Source organism: Chrysemys picta, chromosome 9 (genome assembly GCF_011386835.1).
Source record: "Chrysemys picta bellii isolate R12L10 chromosome 9, ASM1138683v2, whole genome shotgun sequence".
Classification (NCBI taxonomy): Eukaryota; Metazoa; Chordata; order Testudines; family Emydidae; genus Chrysemys; species Chrysemys picta.
Window position 1 is genome coordinate 91,957,118 of NC_088799.1, and position 14,244 is coordinate 91,971,361.

General features: G+C 42.7%; 1 protein-coding gene across 2 annotated transcripts in view; it reads right to left on the reverse strand.

The window, feature by feature from the left end:
• Positions 1 to 12,902, reverse strand: part of SLC25A43 (solute carrier family 25 member 43) — a 32,557-nt gene extending 19,655 nt beyond the window's left edge. Inside the window, exons 1-3 of one of the 2 annotated variants that reach the window (XM_065556666.1) lie at positions 12,471 to 12,902; positions 8,737 to 8,978; positions 7,553 to 7,725 (exon numbers count right to left, since the gene is read on the reverse strand). In XM_065556666.1, coding sequence (XP_065412738.1) covers positions 7,553 to 7,725; positions 8,737 to 8,978; positions 12,471 to 12,742 — 687 coding nt within the window. In that variant the 5' untranslated portion in view covers positions 12,743 to 12,902. The remainder of the gene's footprint in view (positions 1 to 7,552; positions 7,726 to 8,736; positions 8,979 to 12,470) is intronic. The other variant, XM_005298962.4, reaches the window with a different exon arrangement.
• Between the last annotated feature and the right edge of the window lie 1,342 nt (positions 12,903 to 14,244).

Here is a 14,244-nt window from a genome sequence, read left to right on the forward strand (position 1 = left end):
TACTCTCTGTATGCAAAAGTAAGTACTTGCGTAAGTCTTGACAGGACTGGGGCATTATTTTGGTTTAAGCCGGGCAGGGGCCTATTGCAGTTTAGTTTATGGTGATTAGCAACAGACTGAAGCTAAAGTGAAAGAGAAGGTTTAAACCAATAGAAGAGAGTGTCCACACAGCCTTTTGCACAGTTATCAGTTTAAAATTACACATTGTTATAGAAGTGCAACTCTGCGTATAGATAAATCAATTAAGAGAGCCTTATATCAATCATGGGTTTAACAGTGTACACACACACACACACACACACACACACACACACACACCACTGATTTCATTACTTCAGTTTCCAAACAGTCCCTCTCTTGGTTAAATTCCAGCACGGGTAAATACATTCCATTCAGTCTGCCTCCTGCAGTTTCAATCAGATACAAGAAGTTTAATTTCCTTTTCCAAAAAAACATGGAGCAGTGCTGCTGAATGACAAACAAACAGCTGCCTCAGTACACATCAGAGGTGGCTGCATTTCACTGGTGGGTAAGTGAGGCCTATAGATGCCTCACCTTCCACAGAGAGATGTTTATTTAGCTTAATTCACTAAGCAGCTTGAGATCCTTATTTATTACTCCTAGCATCCTGCCTCCTTGGAGAAAAGAGGTTATAGAAGAGCAAAGTAGTAGTAGTTATTACCAACCAGATCAGGACTATTAAATCTGTTCAGTTCCAGGGGAGGCTTCACAAGGCTGAGGAAGGGTCAGCTAGGACCAGTCCTACTGCTAATTATTTTTATTGCCTTTTCATGTAAGGGAAAAAAAAAAACCCCTCAAATCAACAACAAAACCTGCTGTACTACAAAATGTTAACACCACAGTTTTACGATGACAACCATATGGATAGTCCGTTTCCAGGCGTCTTTGGGATTGCTGAGAGAAATGCCTCTAAGTGGTTGGGCCAGAGAAAAGCCAACTAGAGCTTTGGCAGAAGGAAAGTCTCACATTTCACTGAGGCAAGAATTGCGCCCCAACTGGCCAACAGTGTTCCAGGGACTGTAGTTCCTAAGGCAATAGGGCTCACGTATCTTGCTCTTTAATACAGCTCAGTCTCTGAGGTTAAGTATGTTCATTGCCAAATAAATAAATAAAAAGTTGACATGGCCAGTAGCTGGAAGTGATTGCAAAGAAAAAGCCCACAGAAAACAAATGGACTCTGATGTGACCCATTTGGCAACACTCCCCTCCTAGTCAGGCTAGTCATGAGTTCAGGTCTCACTCCAGGACTTGGGCTCATACCCAATACTAACACTACAGTACCAGAGAGGGAGTTTGGGATGGTGATAGGAATCAGAAGTTAGAAAATACAAATTAGTTGATTAGTCCCATTGCTTTGCAAACATACAAGTGTAGGGAAGAAGAGAAATGCTGCATTGATGGAGGTATTGTCCTTCTCATGAAATAAGACAACAAATATGTTCCTGATGCACTGAAATCATCTGATCTACACCCAGGATGAGTTTGGCCTTTTAAGCACAGATCCTTTCTGCTTGTCCGGAAGTGACAGAGCATGTTGGAAGTTCTCAGGGCACTTTTGAATCTCTCTCTTCATCTATGCAGAAGCAGAACACCACACTTTGATGCCAATTAAAAAATATGTAAACAGATTAAACTATGCAGATTCAGGTGGATTATACAAATAAATAGTTTTGGGGTTGAATTAACAGGACAAATAGAGACATGGTCCCTTTCACAATAAAACCCAGAGTATTTAAAATGTATCGTGTACTAACAATGGATGTCCATTATACAAAGTACAGTATTTAAGATTTAAAAAAACAAAACAAAACAAACAACAGTATTGCTCCTTATTATCTACACTGTGTAATATACCACTCTACTCATTCAAATAGTTTAATCTTTAAAAGGTTCCAAGGCACCGGCACATAAGGAGTTAAATAATAAACAGCTTTTGTGCAAAAGGTCCTAAAGCATGTATGCTTTTTAGATGTCATGTGAATCACATGACCCAGAAGTTTTTTAAATAAATTGGCTCATGATTCAAATAACTTTCATATTCCCAGCTGGCAGGAAAACCAAATCTTGTAAATAGCAGGGATGCTATAGTACAAGAGGACTCAGAGATTGGCCTTAAAGCACTGGGAAACATCCCACTGCCTAAGCTCTCTCTGTACAAAAATGACTCACACTTAGGTGGTGTTGGAATGTAACTATCTGACAAACCCGAATTTCAATGGCTCACACGGAGAATGCTTTTTATAATAAAAGACTATTGGATCCCATTTCCTTGTCCAGGCTTTGCTTATAACCCAGCTCTAAGAGTTGTGTTAGGCTGACATTTAGCACCCAAGGCCCTAACTAAGGAGCTATTTTAACAAACAACAAAAATATTATATGCAAGTTCTTTATTGACTTCAGATTACGGTGCTCCATGGGCTCTAAACTGGGTTTAATGAATGGTCAGCCAACCCTATAATGCAGTATGGCCCTTACTAAAGGTTTCAAAATCTGCTACTGCAAATTCACAGTACTTAATCACTTTTTATTAATAAAAAAATTACATTTGCATAGCACCTTTTATCCCAAAGCACTTTACAAACTGATACAGGGAGCTGGAACAATTTGTATAGCGGGGGTGCTGAGAGCCATTGATCCAAACTGTAAATCCTGTATATGATGGAAACCGCTTCAAACCAGGGGATGCTGCCACTCCCCCATTACCCCTGGTTCCAGCACCTATGAACTGATATATATAATGTTTTCACCTCCCAGCTCACAGAACTACACCCAATATTAATGCAATTCCCCACTGAAGAACAGCCACTTCCAGCCCATAGCAACCCTGCACAACTGTTTAGGACAGGAAGTGAAGAACATCATATCCATTTGTTTTTGATTGCTCCAAAAAGGACAGTTACAGTCCACTGAATACATAACCTGGTGTTAAAATGGTATGGAAGCATCTTCACATGATGCACTCCAACATGCTACCTTCCTGTGAGAGGTTTCTTCATAACACACGGAATGGTGTGCAATCAATGCCACATATATATATAAACTGAATCCTACAATAGCTGTAAGGAATGGACTCTGTTAGGCTTAGTCTTCTACACTAGAGAAGGTTTGCTGGTCTAGCTATACCAGCAAACCCTCCTAGCTGGCTGAAGGTAACAGTAGAAAGAGATCATCTTGAATTCACTTTAATAAAGGTGCAAGGTTCTCTGGTGCAGTATTAGATATTCATCTGGGAAACTGGATTTTGGTTTAAACAACTCCTCAATATCTTTCATGCTACTGATGGAAGATGAGAGTACCAGTAATTGGCAACTTTTATTTGGATTTGAATTATCTTAGAAATGTTAAGAGAGTCCTAAGGAAGCAATTAAAAAAAAACCTCAACAGCCCTTCTCCTCCTTTAACATTTCCTTTTAATATTGGCAAACAAACATTGCATCATTGTGCTAATGCATGACAGCCTAATAAAGACATTAATTAGAAATTGGCTACAAATAAAAATGAAACTGATTAGACTATTTTCATTGTTCAAACTGAGCGAAATCCAAAAAGTAAGTGAAAAAGTAAGAAATAATTTTGAGGTTTAATATCTATGGTGTTATATGCAACACAAATGTATTTAATATATACAATTTTTAAACCTAAAGTGACCCCTATTATGCCAATGGAACACAAATCAGCTATGCAAAATTTCATTACATTTTAATGTGAAAATTTTAGTGAGGTTTTCAGCAAATACTTGGATTCAAACAAAGATTTCAAAGTACATGTTAAAAATATCAACTCAACACCCACTAAGTTTTTCTTCTAAACTTCGAATAAAAGTAATCCAGCTATTTCCTTTTTCAGTCATTAGGTTTGTATCCTGTCTTCCAATACACTGTGCACTATGATGGGCTATGATAAAGGCCATCTCATATTGGAGGGAAGGATCTAGTCTTAGGTTCTCTTTCACCTAAGCAATAATTTACTTATTTCTTCTAAAAGTTGATAGCACAGAAAGTGTTACTGAGAAATTCCCCTCTGACTAACCCCATCCTCTAGATTCACAATATAAGCCATATGTTCCATGCCAAAACATGCATACTGTACCTCTCAATTCTCTAACATGCCAATCAGGAGCGAAATGAAAAAAAGGAAGACAAAGGGATAAAATTAGGATAATCACAATAGAGAGAGAGGGCTCACATATTCAAAATGACTAATTAGAATTAGTTTCTAAAAAAAATCAAAAAGCATTCGACTATATTTAGGATCAAATATAGCAACTTAAAAAAAAAATGCTAAACATGGTAACTGAGGGTGAAGTGGGGAAGGGGAGAGCCCTGGTTACAGGAACAAGTTTGACAGAGTAAATCACCACCAAAATATAAAATAATGCAGAGTCCGATCCTGTTCCATTGAAGTCAGTGACAAAACTCCTACTGACATCAGTGGAGCAGGATCCGGCTGTAGATCTGTAACACTGGAAAGGATGGATCAACTGTGATCAAAGGATGAGTGTGATAAATGTTAGTAGTACTTAGTCCTTACATAGTGGTATGTCTCTTCAAAGCACTGTGCATACAACTCCTAACTGAGGAAGTATTATTCAGACATGGAAATAGATGGCGTTCAAGTGATTTGCCCAAGGCTGTCTAGTAAGTCGGTTACAGAGCTGGGATTAGAACTCAAGTGTTCCTAGGTCCCAGTCCTAGTCTCACTTCCTTGGATCAGTGCTGCAGTTCCAGACCACTGCTGTATTAGTGGGGTCTAGGCCTTGTGGGGGATCTTCCTGATGGTTGTCCAGTTCTCTCTATCAGGGGGATCTGAGAGAGCCTTGAGACTCCCCAATTTCCCCTGCCCAACACCAATATTGAGCCACTGGATTTCCTTGGGCAGGAAGACTGGTGAGACTCCTTTGGCAGCCTGCTAGTTTCATTCCTGAAGTCCATCAGAGGGACTCCTTGTGGCCCCAAGTCCGCCCCAGAGTTCTCAGCTCCTCCTCACCCAGCAAGCAAGAGTCCAGGTCTGTGAAATGAACCAGAGTTTCCCCATGTGCCACTGCAGAGCATGCTAGCCTACTGGGGTAGCTAAACATTTCAGTACATCACATGTTTCTTTTCCCCAGTGAGTAGGCTCACCAGATGGAAACAGATCAGAAGAGACAGTTGGGACAGAATCATGGTTACGAAAGGTATTAGCTCCTCCCCTCCGCCCCCCCATTGTTTTCCCCACAGTACCTCTGGGATGTTCCATTTTCCCACTCCCCTTTCTAGGTCCCACCTTGTCACTGCCCTTCTGATGCTGATATCATCATAGCTACTCTGCACTCCCTAACGCATTGACTCCTCTCTGTATTGGGGACAGAGCATTCCTCCTTCAGAGCACTCCCAGGATCCAGTCCACGTCCCATTGAAGGCAATGGGAGCCTTTCCATTTGCTTCAGCAAGAGGTGATTCAGGCCCTCAGCAGGCGAGATCAGTGGAACTGATTCCCCACAAGGCTGGGCAACATGCTTATGCTAACTTTTAGAAACAACTTCTTAGACCGCTTCAACCCAGCTTCAGCCAGCCCCCAGGGTCAGCCAGGCTTTTTACTTGGCAGTTTGAGCAAGTTCAACCACTACTACTTAAAATAACAAATCAGGATTGGTTGAATTTATATGTATCCTCCTGCCTTCCCCACAGTTTGTTAGTAAAGTGTTATGGGGAGCTGGGGGTCTTTAAGCTCAAAAAAAAGCACCTTAAAACTGTAAGGCACTTGACAAGTATATAAATTGCAGCAAAGGCGAAAACAAATAACTGTAGAACAGAGTAAATATTTATATTTTTGATCAATTTCTTCTTTCCGGTCATTTTTTTTTTTTAATACATTTATTTGCTGGAAGTGTAGGACAGTTCTCTACAGAGATAGGCCTAGGTGACCAAACAGCAAATGTGAAAAATCGGGACAGGGGGTGGGAGGGTAATAGGAGCCTAATAAGAAAAAGACCCAAAAATCGGGACTGTCCTTATAAAATCGGGACATCTGGTCACCTAGATAGGGCAATAAACCCAGAGTTTCTCAACATTCTATACAGAAGTACCCAACAGAGAGCAGCTGGCATTTATCTAAAAAAATAAAACAACACACTGGTGAAACAGCACAACCTAGTGGCTGAAAAGAAATGGATTTTTTTGCTTCCCCAACTGTACTGCTCCAGAGGAGCAAACTATAAATGGTTTTATAGTTTTATAGTCTTTTTAACATAAGACCAGAAGCCTGAGAATTTTCCTTCTCACTAGCTATGAAAACTTAATGCACAAGTTACTGGTAAACTGAAATGTAGGTGGTTATGGCTAACGAGAAAAGCATGAGAATGTGACCTGGTCCCTGCCTAATTCTCTATGGACTGTGCTAGCTATGAACGTATGTGGAATGTATGTAGGAACTCCAACACGGGGAACAATACAAGCAACTCAAGTTGTGAAACAAGCCAACCCGTTTCACGTGAGTATGGAGAGGGGGGAAAAAAAAAAAGAAGGCAAAGGTCTGGATTCAGGACAGAACGGTAGGGAAAAGTCAGATTTCACACTATTTTGGGGAACTGTGTTACAACTGTCCTAAAAACCAATACGGGAATTTAAATCCCAGTTTGAACTGAGGGGGAACTAGTTTTCCTTATTAAACTATTTGGCAGAAGCATGAGTTTAGTAGATCTGAGGAGAGAACCAAAAGGAAGGGCTATTCCCAATACTGAACGATCATACTAGTCCCAAAGTTTGTGCTCATGTAGGGTATCAGACACAGGGTGCATCTACACTGCAAAAAAAACACACCATGCAGCAGCGAGTCTCAGAGCCCAGATTAACTGACTTGGCTTATGGGGCTTGCGCTATAGGGCTAAAAATAAGGTTTCAGAGCCAGGCTCCAGCCCGACCAGGGAATGTCTACAGTGCTATTTTTAGCCCCATAATGTGAGCCCGAGTCAGTTGATGTGGGCTCCGAAACTTGGCACTGTGGGTCTTTTTTGCAATGTACAAGTACCCTGGGAGCCTTAGAAATGAAGCCCCATGTTTACTTTTTGAATCGAGAAGCAGTGAACACTTCCACTTCAATAGGCCTGAACCCTGACTCAAAGGGGCCTCCCCAGGTAGTCTCCATCTCTTTTGCTTGGCTTCCATCCTGAGATTGTCAATAAGGCTACCAATTATGATGGGAGCATTTATGATGTGGATACCTGCACACCAAGAGCAGGATATCAGCTCATTTGACAAGCAGCCACCAGATGATGACATGTCTGTTACTCTGATGATGGTGATGAAGTTTTCATGAAAATAAGGTAACATCAAGAAATATTGTTGCTCTCATGATACCACTTAAACCGGTCTTAACAAAACCTAAGCCAAAAAATTCTCGGCCATTACTGCCAGGAATAATTAAACCCCTCTAAGGATTCACTCTTGGTAAAAAAGAATCACAATCAACAGGCTAATGTCTGGCCCCAAACTCCTGAAACTAACACTGACAATATGACCACCACCAAAATGGTAACAATAACGATGCTCCGTACCTGCATTTTCCTCTTTACGGTCTCAAAGGGGAAGGAGAGTGTCTGTGCTACCCCAGCTGCTAGGCAGCCATTTATGAAGTTCTGAAGAGGAGAGAAGCGAAAGTTGGGCTCTTGCCATATTTTATTCAGATTGATGTAAACAAAGAATGAGCCAGCAGAAAATGGGATAGCACCTATAAAGCAAACCAGACAGAAAAGATTCATGTGAGCATACAACACAGTATAATGAGAACTTACTTGCTTCCTCCTAGCCTTGTCTAAATGCCAGGGACTGTAAGCCAGTTTAAACCCTGCTTTACTCACTTAGATCAGACTTAAATATCTAAAAACCTTTACTTGTTAGATATTCATTTATCAAGGGGACTTCTTGCTTATTTAAAGCTCAGGTTTTAGGGTCCAAATATGGCATTAGGTATTTACGTTTACAACAGGGCTTGTATATTGTGTTGGTGTCTCTTACTGTTCTGATCTCGTGAAAGGTCACTCTTTTGTTCCACTCTTCACACAACTGGGTTGCACTTTAGCCCAAATTGACGAGTGACATTCTTCTCTCTTGCCTGGCATACGATTTCTGTTTTCTGCTGTCACTAATTTTAAGTTTTGCTTGTAAGCGGTTAGTGCTCATTGTTTTTTGTCAGAATCAATTTATGTAAACATTTACGGTATATTAAAATGTGGTATTCTGCAAAGCTACAGAGTAGAGAGTCAATAAATACAAAATAAATAAAAATGCCCCATCTTCCTCAAGTAAAGAGGAATGCCACTGCTTTGACTCGCCTTTCAGGAGTACCATATTACACCCACAGTGCACTATGGGTACATGTCATTTTTCTTAAGCAAAGTAAAGGAGGAACAGGCTGCCTCTAAATGCAACCAGGTAATCCAGAAAAGCTAGGCCAGTGTATCTTCTCAAATTCTCTTAGCCACACCCATTAAAGATAATGGCAGCATTTGCTCATAATTTAGAGACAACTCAGCTACAGCAGAAATAACAAAATTGTGAAACAAGTTGTGAGCTATAGCGCTTTATACATCTAGATGTCCTCTACAGAGTCATTTTACTGCTTGCACATTTAAAATGAACTGGGAAAACTTACAGGTGCGTCATATTGATGTTTCAATACATAATGTACAGTAAAGCTAAAAAAAAAAAAAAAAAAGACTCTTTCCCATTATTAGATTACCTAATACAGTCAGTGAAACACCGCGATAAAGTGCCAGGAATCCTTCTTGATGATAAATTATGTAAAAAGCATGAAGAATCCCTTTGTAAGATGGTTCCAACCGGTTCTGCACTATGAGTCGCGTTTTTACCACATCGGTAGGGTAAGTCACTATGGTTGCAACCGTGCCAGCCAGGCTTCCGGCCATGATGGCACTCCACTGGGAAATGTGGCCCAAGTCATCCGTAAAGAGCATGACAAACCTAGAAGAGACAGATAAAAGAGGAACTATTAATTATGACTCAATAAAAATCAGGCATAAAAATGAAGATAGTTCTTGATGTAATTGTTCTTCTGCCCATCAGCTTATTTGATAAATAATACTTAGAATTTCAATGATGCATTTCATCCAAGGGTCTCAAAGCACATTACAAATCCTGAGCAAGCCTCAAAACCTCCATGAAGCAGGTAATAACAATTGTAAACAGGGGGTAAACATGGGCACAGAGGTCAGAATGACTTGCCCTATGGTCACAAAGCAATTCAGTGACTGACTCTCAGTCCCCAGATATAACCACTAACCAATACTCTCTCAATTTTCTTGGCTAGGAAGCACCAGCTCAAGAAAAACTATGGAAACTGAAGGGATGTCACACTGTAGTAGTTCAAAGGACCGCTGGTTTGCTTTTCAAAAGAATTCTGGTTTAAACACAGGTCAGTAAATGAGAACCCTAATGAGAAGCAGCACCTCAGTCCCTCCTAGTCTCTGCCTGTGGCACATAATACTCTGGTCTCCTGTGGGCTGTAATACTGTGGTTTACTTTTGGTGGTTGGGTTTAGTATGCGGGTGCTGGGTGGTGTTTAGTGGCCTGTGATATCCTGGAGGTCAGATAATCTGGTGATCCCTTCTGGCCTTAAATCCTAGGACTCTGTATTTACATCTACTGAGACGAAAGTTACTATAACTCAAAACACTACTGCACAGACTTCATATGCTAAAGGAGTTGACTCACTGTTTCAGTTATCAACAGGAGATCTGAGATGTGACTACTTCTCTCTACCAGTGTTTCCAATATACGGGCTACTCCAGTAGAAGTTATAGAAAAAATATGCAGAAATCTTCATTACAATCCTGAGAGCAGCAGAACATCCCTTGTTTCATTGTCTCAGGGTTAGAAGGGCTTCTCTTGCTCAGGGGGAAGACTCACGCTCAGGCACTACATTGTGTCAAGGATTAAGTCTAGGTTTGAGTTTGCTATTAAAACATCAACATTGGCATGTTTTGTATTTTTCCCCAACTCACTGGTAGCGTCCTGGAGTCTTCAAGGGTAGTCTGTGATTCTGGCATTTGTGATTCAGAGGACAGACTAAGGACTTACTCCAGTGCACACATTACTCAAATCAAATTAGAAATGAGCATGATGGATATCATGCAAGCAGCAGGAAGTGAGCAAAGGAGAAGCCAGAGGGGAGTCAGAGCCTAGGGAGCAGCTCAGAAGGGCAGGGAGGGTGTGTGTGTGTGTGTGTGTAATTAAATTCCATCCTTTCCCATCAAGCTACCATTCCCTGGCTCAAAACCTTCAATAACTTTCTAGCCAGACCATGTCCTTTTTGGACTAAATATTATTACTGTTTATCTCTGTCTGCTGTTTTGTGTCTGCGCATGGTATTCCCCTCCTAGGAATCTCACAAATAAATCACAAGCTTAATGCATTAGAGTGGGAGTGTGTGAGTAATTGTACTTGTTTTTGCCTAGCAGCTCCTCTCCACTTGTAGCAATTGACAGGGATCTGCTGGGTAAATGAGAAGGGAAAGAAAACTGTCCATCCTCTCCTCTGAGCAGCTTGCTGACCCAGCGAATAGTGGGTGCATTGTTTCAAGTAACATTCAGTCAGTCCATCTAAGATTCACAGAATTGTTACAAAGCAGGAGGACCAATAAAGCTGCTTGAGTCCAAATCTTGGTGCTCCACTAACCCATCTTCATTATGAACTGCACATGCAGAGCAATGATGATTCACTCACTGCCCGGTGAAGAACAAGCCCATTACAAACAGTGGATGGCGTCAGTGTGGGTCGAGTCCCCTGTGGCGTGCCTGATTGGACAGCAGGAAAGTGAGCCCAGTCCTTTTCCTTCCCCTCCCATCCGGTTTGGGAAGCCAATGAACTGGAATAACCCCATCCTCCCAACCATGCAGAAGCATACATCCGCACCCAGCTGACCTCAATAAACCAACTGGCAAAAAGCAAAAAATCCACCCAACCTTCAAACAAACAGGCCCACTGCTTCAGAGACAACTGGAGGCTTTGCAACAAACCACTGACTGCAAACTGCCTGACAGAAAAGGAAATCCTAATAAATCATGCATTTCTGCTGAGTAATGTTGACAGAACTACTTCATATTGGCAAACACTCCTCTCTCTCTGCAGCATTATTGCCTCTAGTGGCTGTTTCTTATAAAAAAAGGGAGTTTTAACATGTAATGTTGTACAGTAGTTTTAAAGACTCTGTGCATAAAGATTAGAGATCCCCATTAGGCTAGCATTACAGCTATAAAAATGAAGGCTCTTAGTTATGAGTCTGGTCAAATTAAAAAGAATGTTCTTATTCATTTTTGTATATAGGCTCATTTAATACAGATTTGTGAAAAACTAAAACTAAATACAATTAACAGTGCTTAAGGAACAGATGCTATCTGCAACCTACTGTGACCTTAATTAAAAGAAAAGTCCCAGTAAATCATATAGTGAATGGAACATTTACAGGATTGTCAAACTGTGATAATTTGAAAGATATACGACTCTGTATATGTTTGTATGGGAACACTAAAAGCTACTGCAATTGAAAGAGCAAAATTATCACAAGGAAAAACTTTGAACTTCCTTAAAGGGACACAGTCAATTTGAAATCTAGCCAATTCAAAACAAAAGTTAAAAACAACAGCCTATGGTTTGGTTTGAGTTTTACAGTCATAATTTTCCCCTTTTTAAAAAATATGCATCTTTCCCCTGCTGCTGTTCTAGAGACAATCACAAACAGGGGAAACTGACTACAACATTGAGGCCTAGAGTGGGAGTATACAGGGAACAGAGAAACTGACAACACACCAAGCACTGTCCAGCCAAGTAAACTGGAAAAAAAAAAAAAAGTGGAGCCACATCTTTTTTCCTAATCTCTTTCGATTACAGGAAATTTAGGTGTTACTGAGTGCACTTAGCCAAGAGAGATGACATATTTTCAAGCAGAAGTGGGAGTTTTAATATGAGGGGTCTCTGATGTTAATCTAAAACGAGAAAATCTCCTTTCCAAATGAGATCTGCCAGGTCAGCACATGCTAAATTGTAGAAAAACGCAAGGAAACAGGTTTCATACTAAGTCAAACTAGAAAAAGTCTACTTGCTGACTTGGGAGAGGTGAGGTTTCTTTTGACAAATACCCATGATCAAACTCATCCTAAAGGGTGGGCCGGTCTGGATGGGTAAATTTCCAGATGATTTAAATCCGGATCTCAACTCGGTCAGCAGAGTAAACATGGCAGGAGGTCCCCGTCCTCAGCCTCCGAAATGGTTAATCTGAGTCGTAACAGGGCAACTTCTGCTGCCTGTACCCTGGGAAACCCCTTTGCAGGAGCAGAGCAGATCCTGGCAGCGCCCATAGCCCCCCACCCCGCTGGGGCACCAGGCTGCCCATCCCAATTGCCCCGACCGAACCCCTTGGCAGCAGGCGGGCCGAGCCTGGCAGCGCCCCGCGCTTACCTGCGGTAGGAGGCGAGCTGCAGGGCGCTGTAGGGGAAGAGGCGCAGGCAGGCGGTGAGGTTCCCCTTCCACAGGGCCCCGATGCCCTCGGCCTGGCAGACGCTGCGGCCCGCCTGCCAGAGCCCCCGCCAGGGCGGGGAGGTGCCCACCTGGGCCAGGACGGTGAGCAGCTCCAGCGGGGCGGTCAGGCTGAGGCTCAGCGCCCCGGCCAGCCCGGCGCAGCCCAGCCGCTGGCAGCCGGTCACCCGGCCGTCCCGCTTCCAGGTGGCCATGGCCCCGGGCTGCCCCTAGCGCCTGCCCGGCTGCATGGTGCCCAGGCCGGGCAGCTGCGGGCTCCCTCCGCCTCCTCCAAGGACTGGGAGCCAGAGCGGCGCGCGGCGGCCAGGCCTCTCTGCGGGCCCCGGGAGGCGGCGCCCCACTGCCGGGCGGGGCGGGCCCCGGAGCTGCCAGCATCGTCCCGCCCCCCCAGCGCTTCCCCTGGCCCTTTATTGTTACCGTGGGGCCCCGAGCGTTTGAGGCCAGGCCTAGGGGAGAGTTAGCTGGTGTCTGAACTCGCTCAACTCCAGCCTATCGTCTCCATTATTAATGGCACTTTATGCGGGGCCTGTATTTGGTGCTGGATCCAGCCTGTCAAGTACCGCCTCCCTCCGATAAGGATCTGGTTTGCAGCCAGGGTAGGAGGTGATGCTGCCCAGGCCGGATGGAGGGGGAGGATGCAGTGGTACCCGGTCTCCTGAAGGAAGACAGTAGTTCTAGCAAAGCTATTCTTAGCTCTGCCCCACAGCCTTTACTTTTAGCAGAAACATCCCTCCTTCAGTGGTCTCTGTAGCGCACAGCCAGGGGGGATCCACTTCTATGATCTTTGCTATGAATATACAATTACTTCTCATCCCAGTTGAGATGTCCCCTCTCCTGCTCTGGGGTTTGCCTTATCCTGCAGCTTTATGAGGTTTGCCTCTATCTGCTCAATAGATCACTGCTTTGGATCTCTCCTACGCCTTAGCATAGTGATTTCCTGCTGTTGCTTCATTCTGTCTCTTTAGGATTATTTCTTGTCATTGGGTTTATTTTGCATGGGATAGCAGGGAGTATAGAAGCAGGCCTGGCCATTGCTGTGACTGTGATAGGAAGCACAGATGAAACTGAGTTTCCAGCACCATTTAATCCCTGGATTAGTCCCTTTTAAAACAAAATGTCCTTGTCCTTTATCTGATGAGTCAGGGACACAGGAGTTTGTTATATAAATCAGATTATTCTGAATCTAGAAAATCTGCCCCTGTATAAAAATCATTTGCATAAACTGTGGAAAATTGTATTTAGGGACAGATTCAGGCTAACTGAGGACTGGATTGCTCCAGACAACACAGCCCCAAATTTACCCACGTACTTCCATAAGTGGGGTTGGAACACTGGGCTGGATCGGCCTATCCACTCAATCTGCCCATAGTCTGCTATTGCTTGTATTTAATGTTATGTTATGTAATGTTAATGTATTTGCATTTATATAACACTTTACAAAGATTTGTTAATTAAGCCTCACAATGTCTCCCAAGTTGTTACTAAATTGGTTTATTCACTTTCATAGCTGTGTTTAGCACTCATCTCCATGGCATCTGGACATCTTACCTTATTCAACCATATCTCTACAATTAAACAATACCTCGTACATACAGTAGGCAAATGCCCAGTGGCTACACTGTTAGCCCAGATGATATCTCTTCAAAGACCTTTTAACATGTTCAATTAGCCTGCATAAGAAAAGGCACCTTGCAGA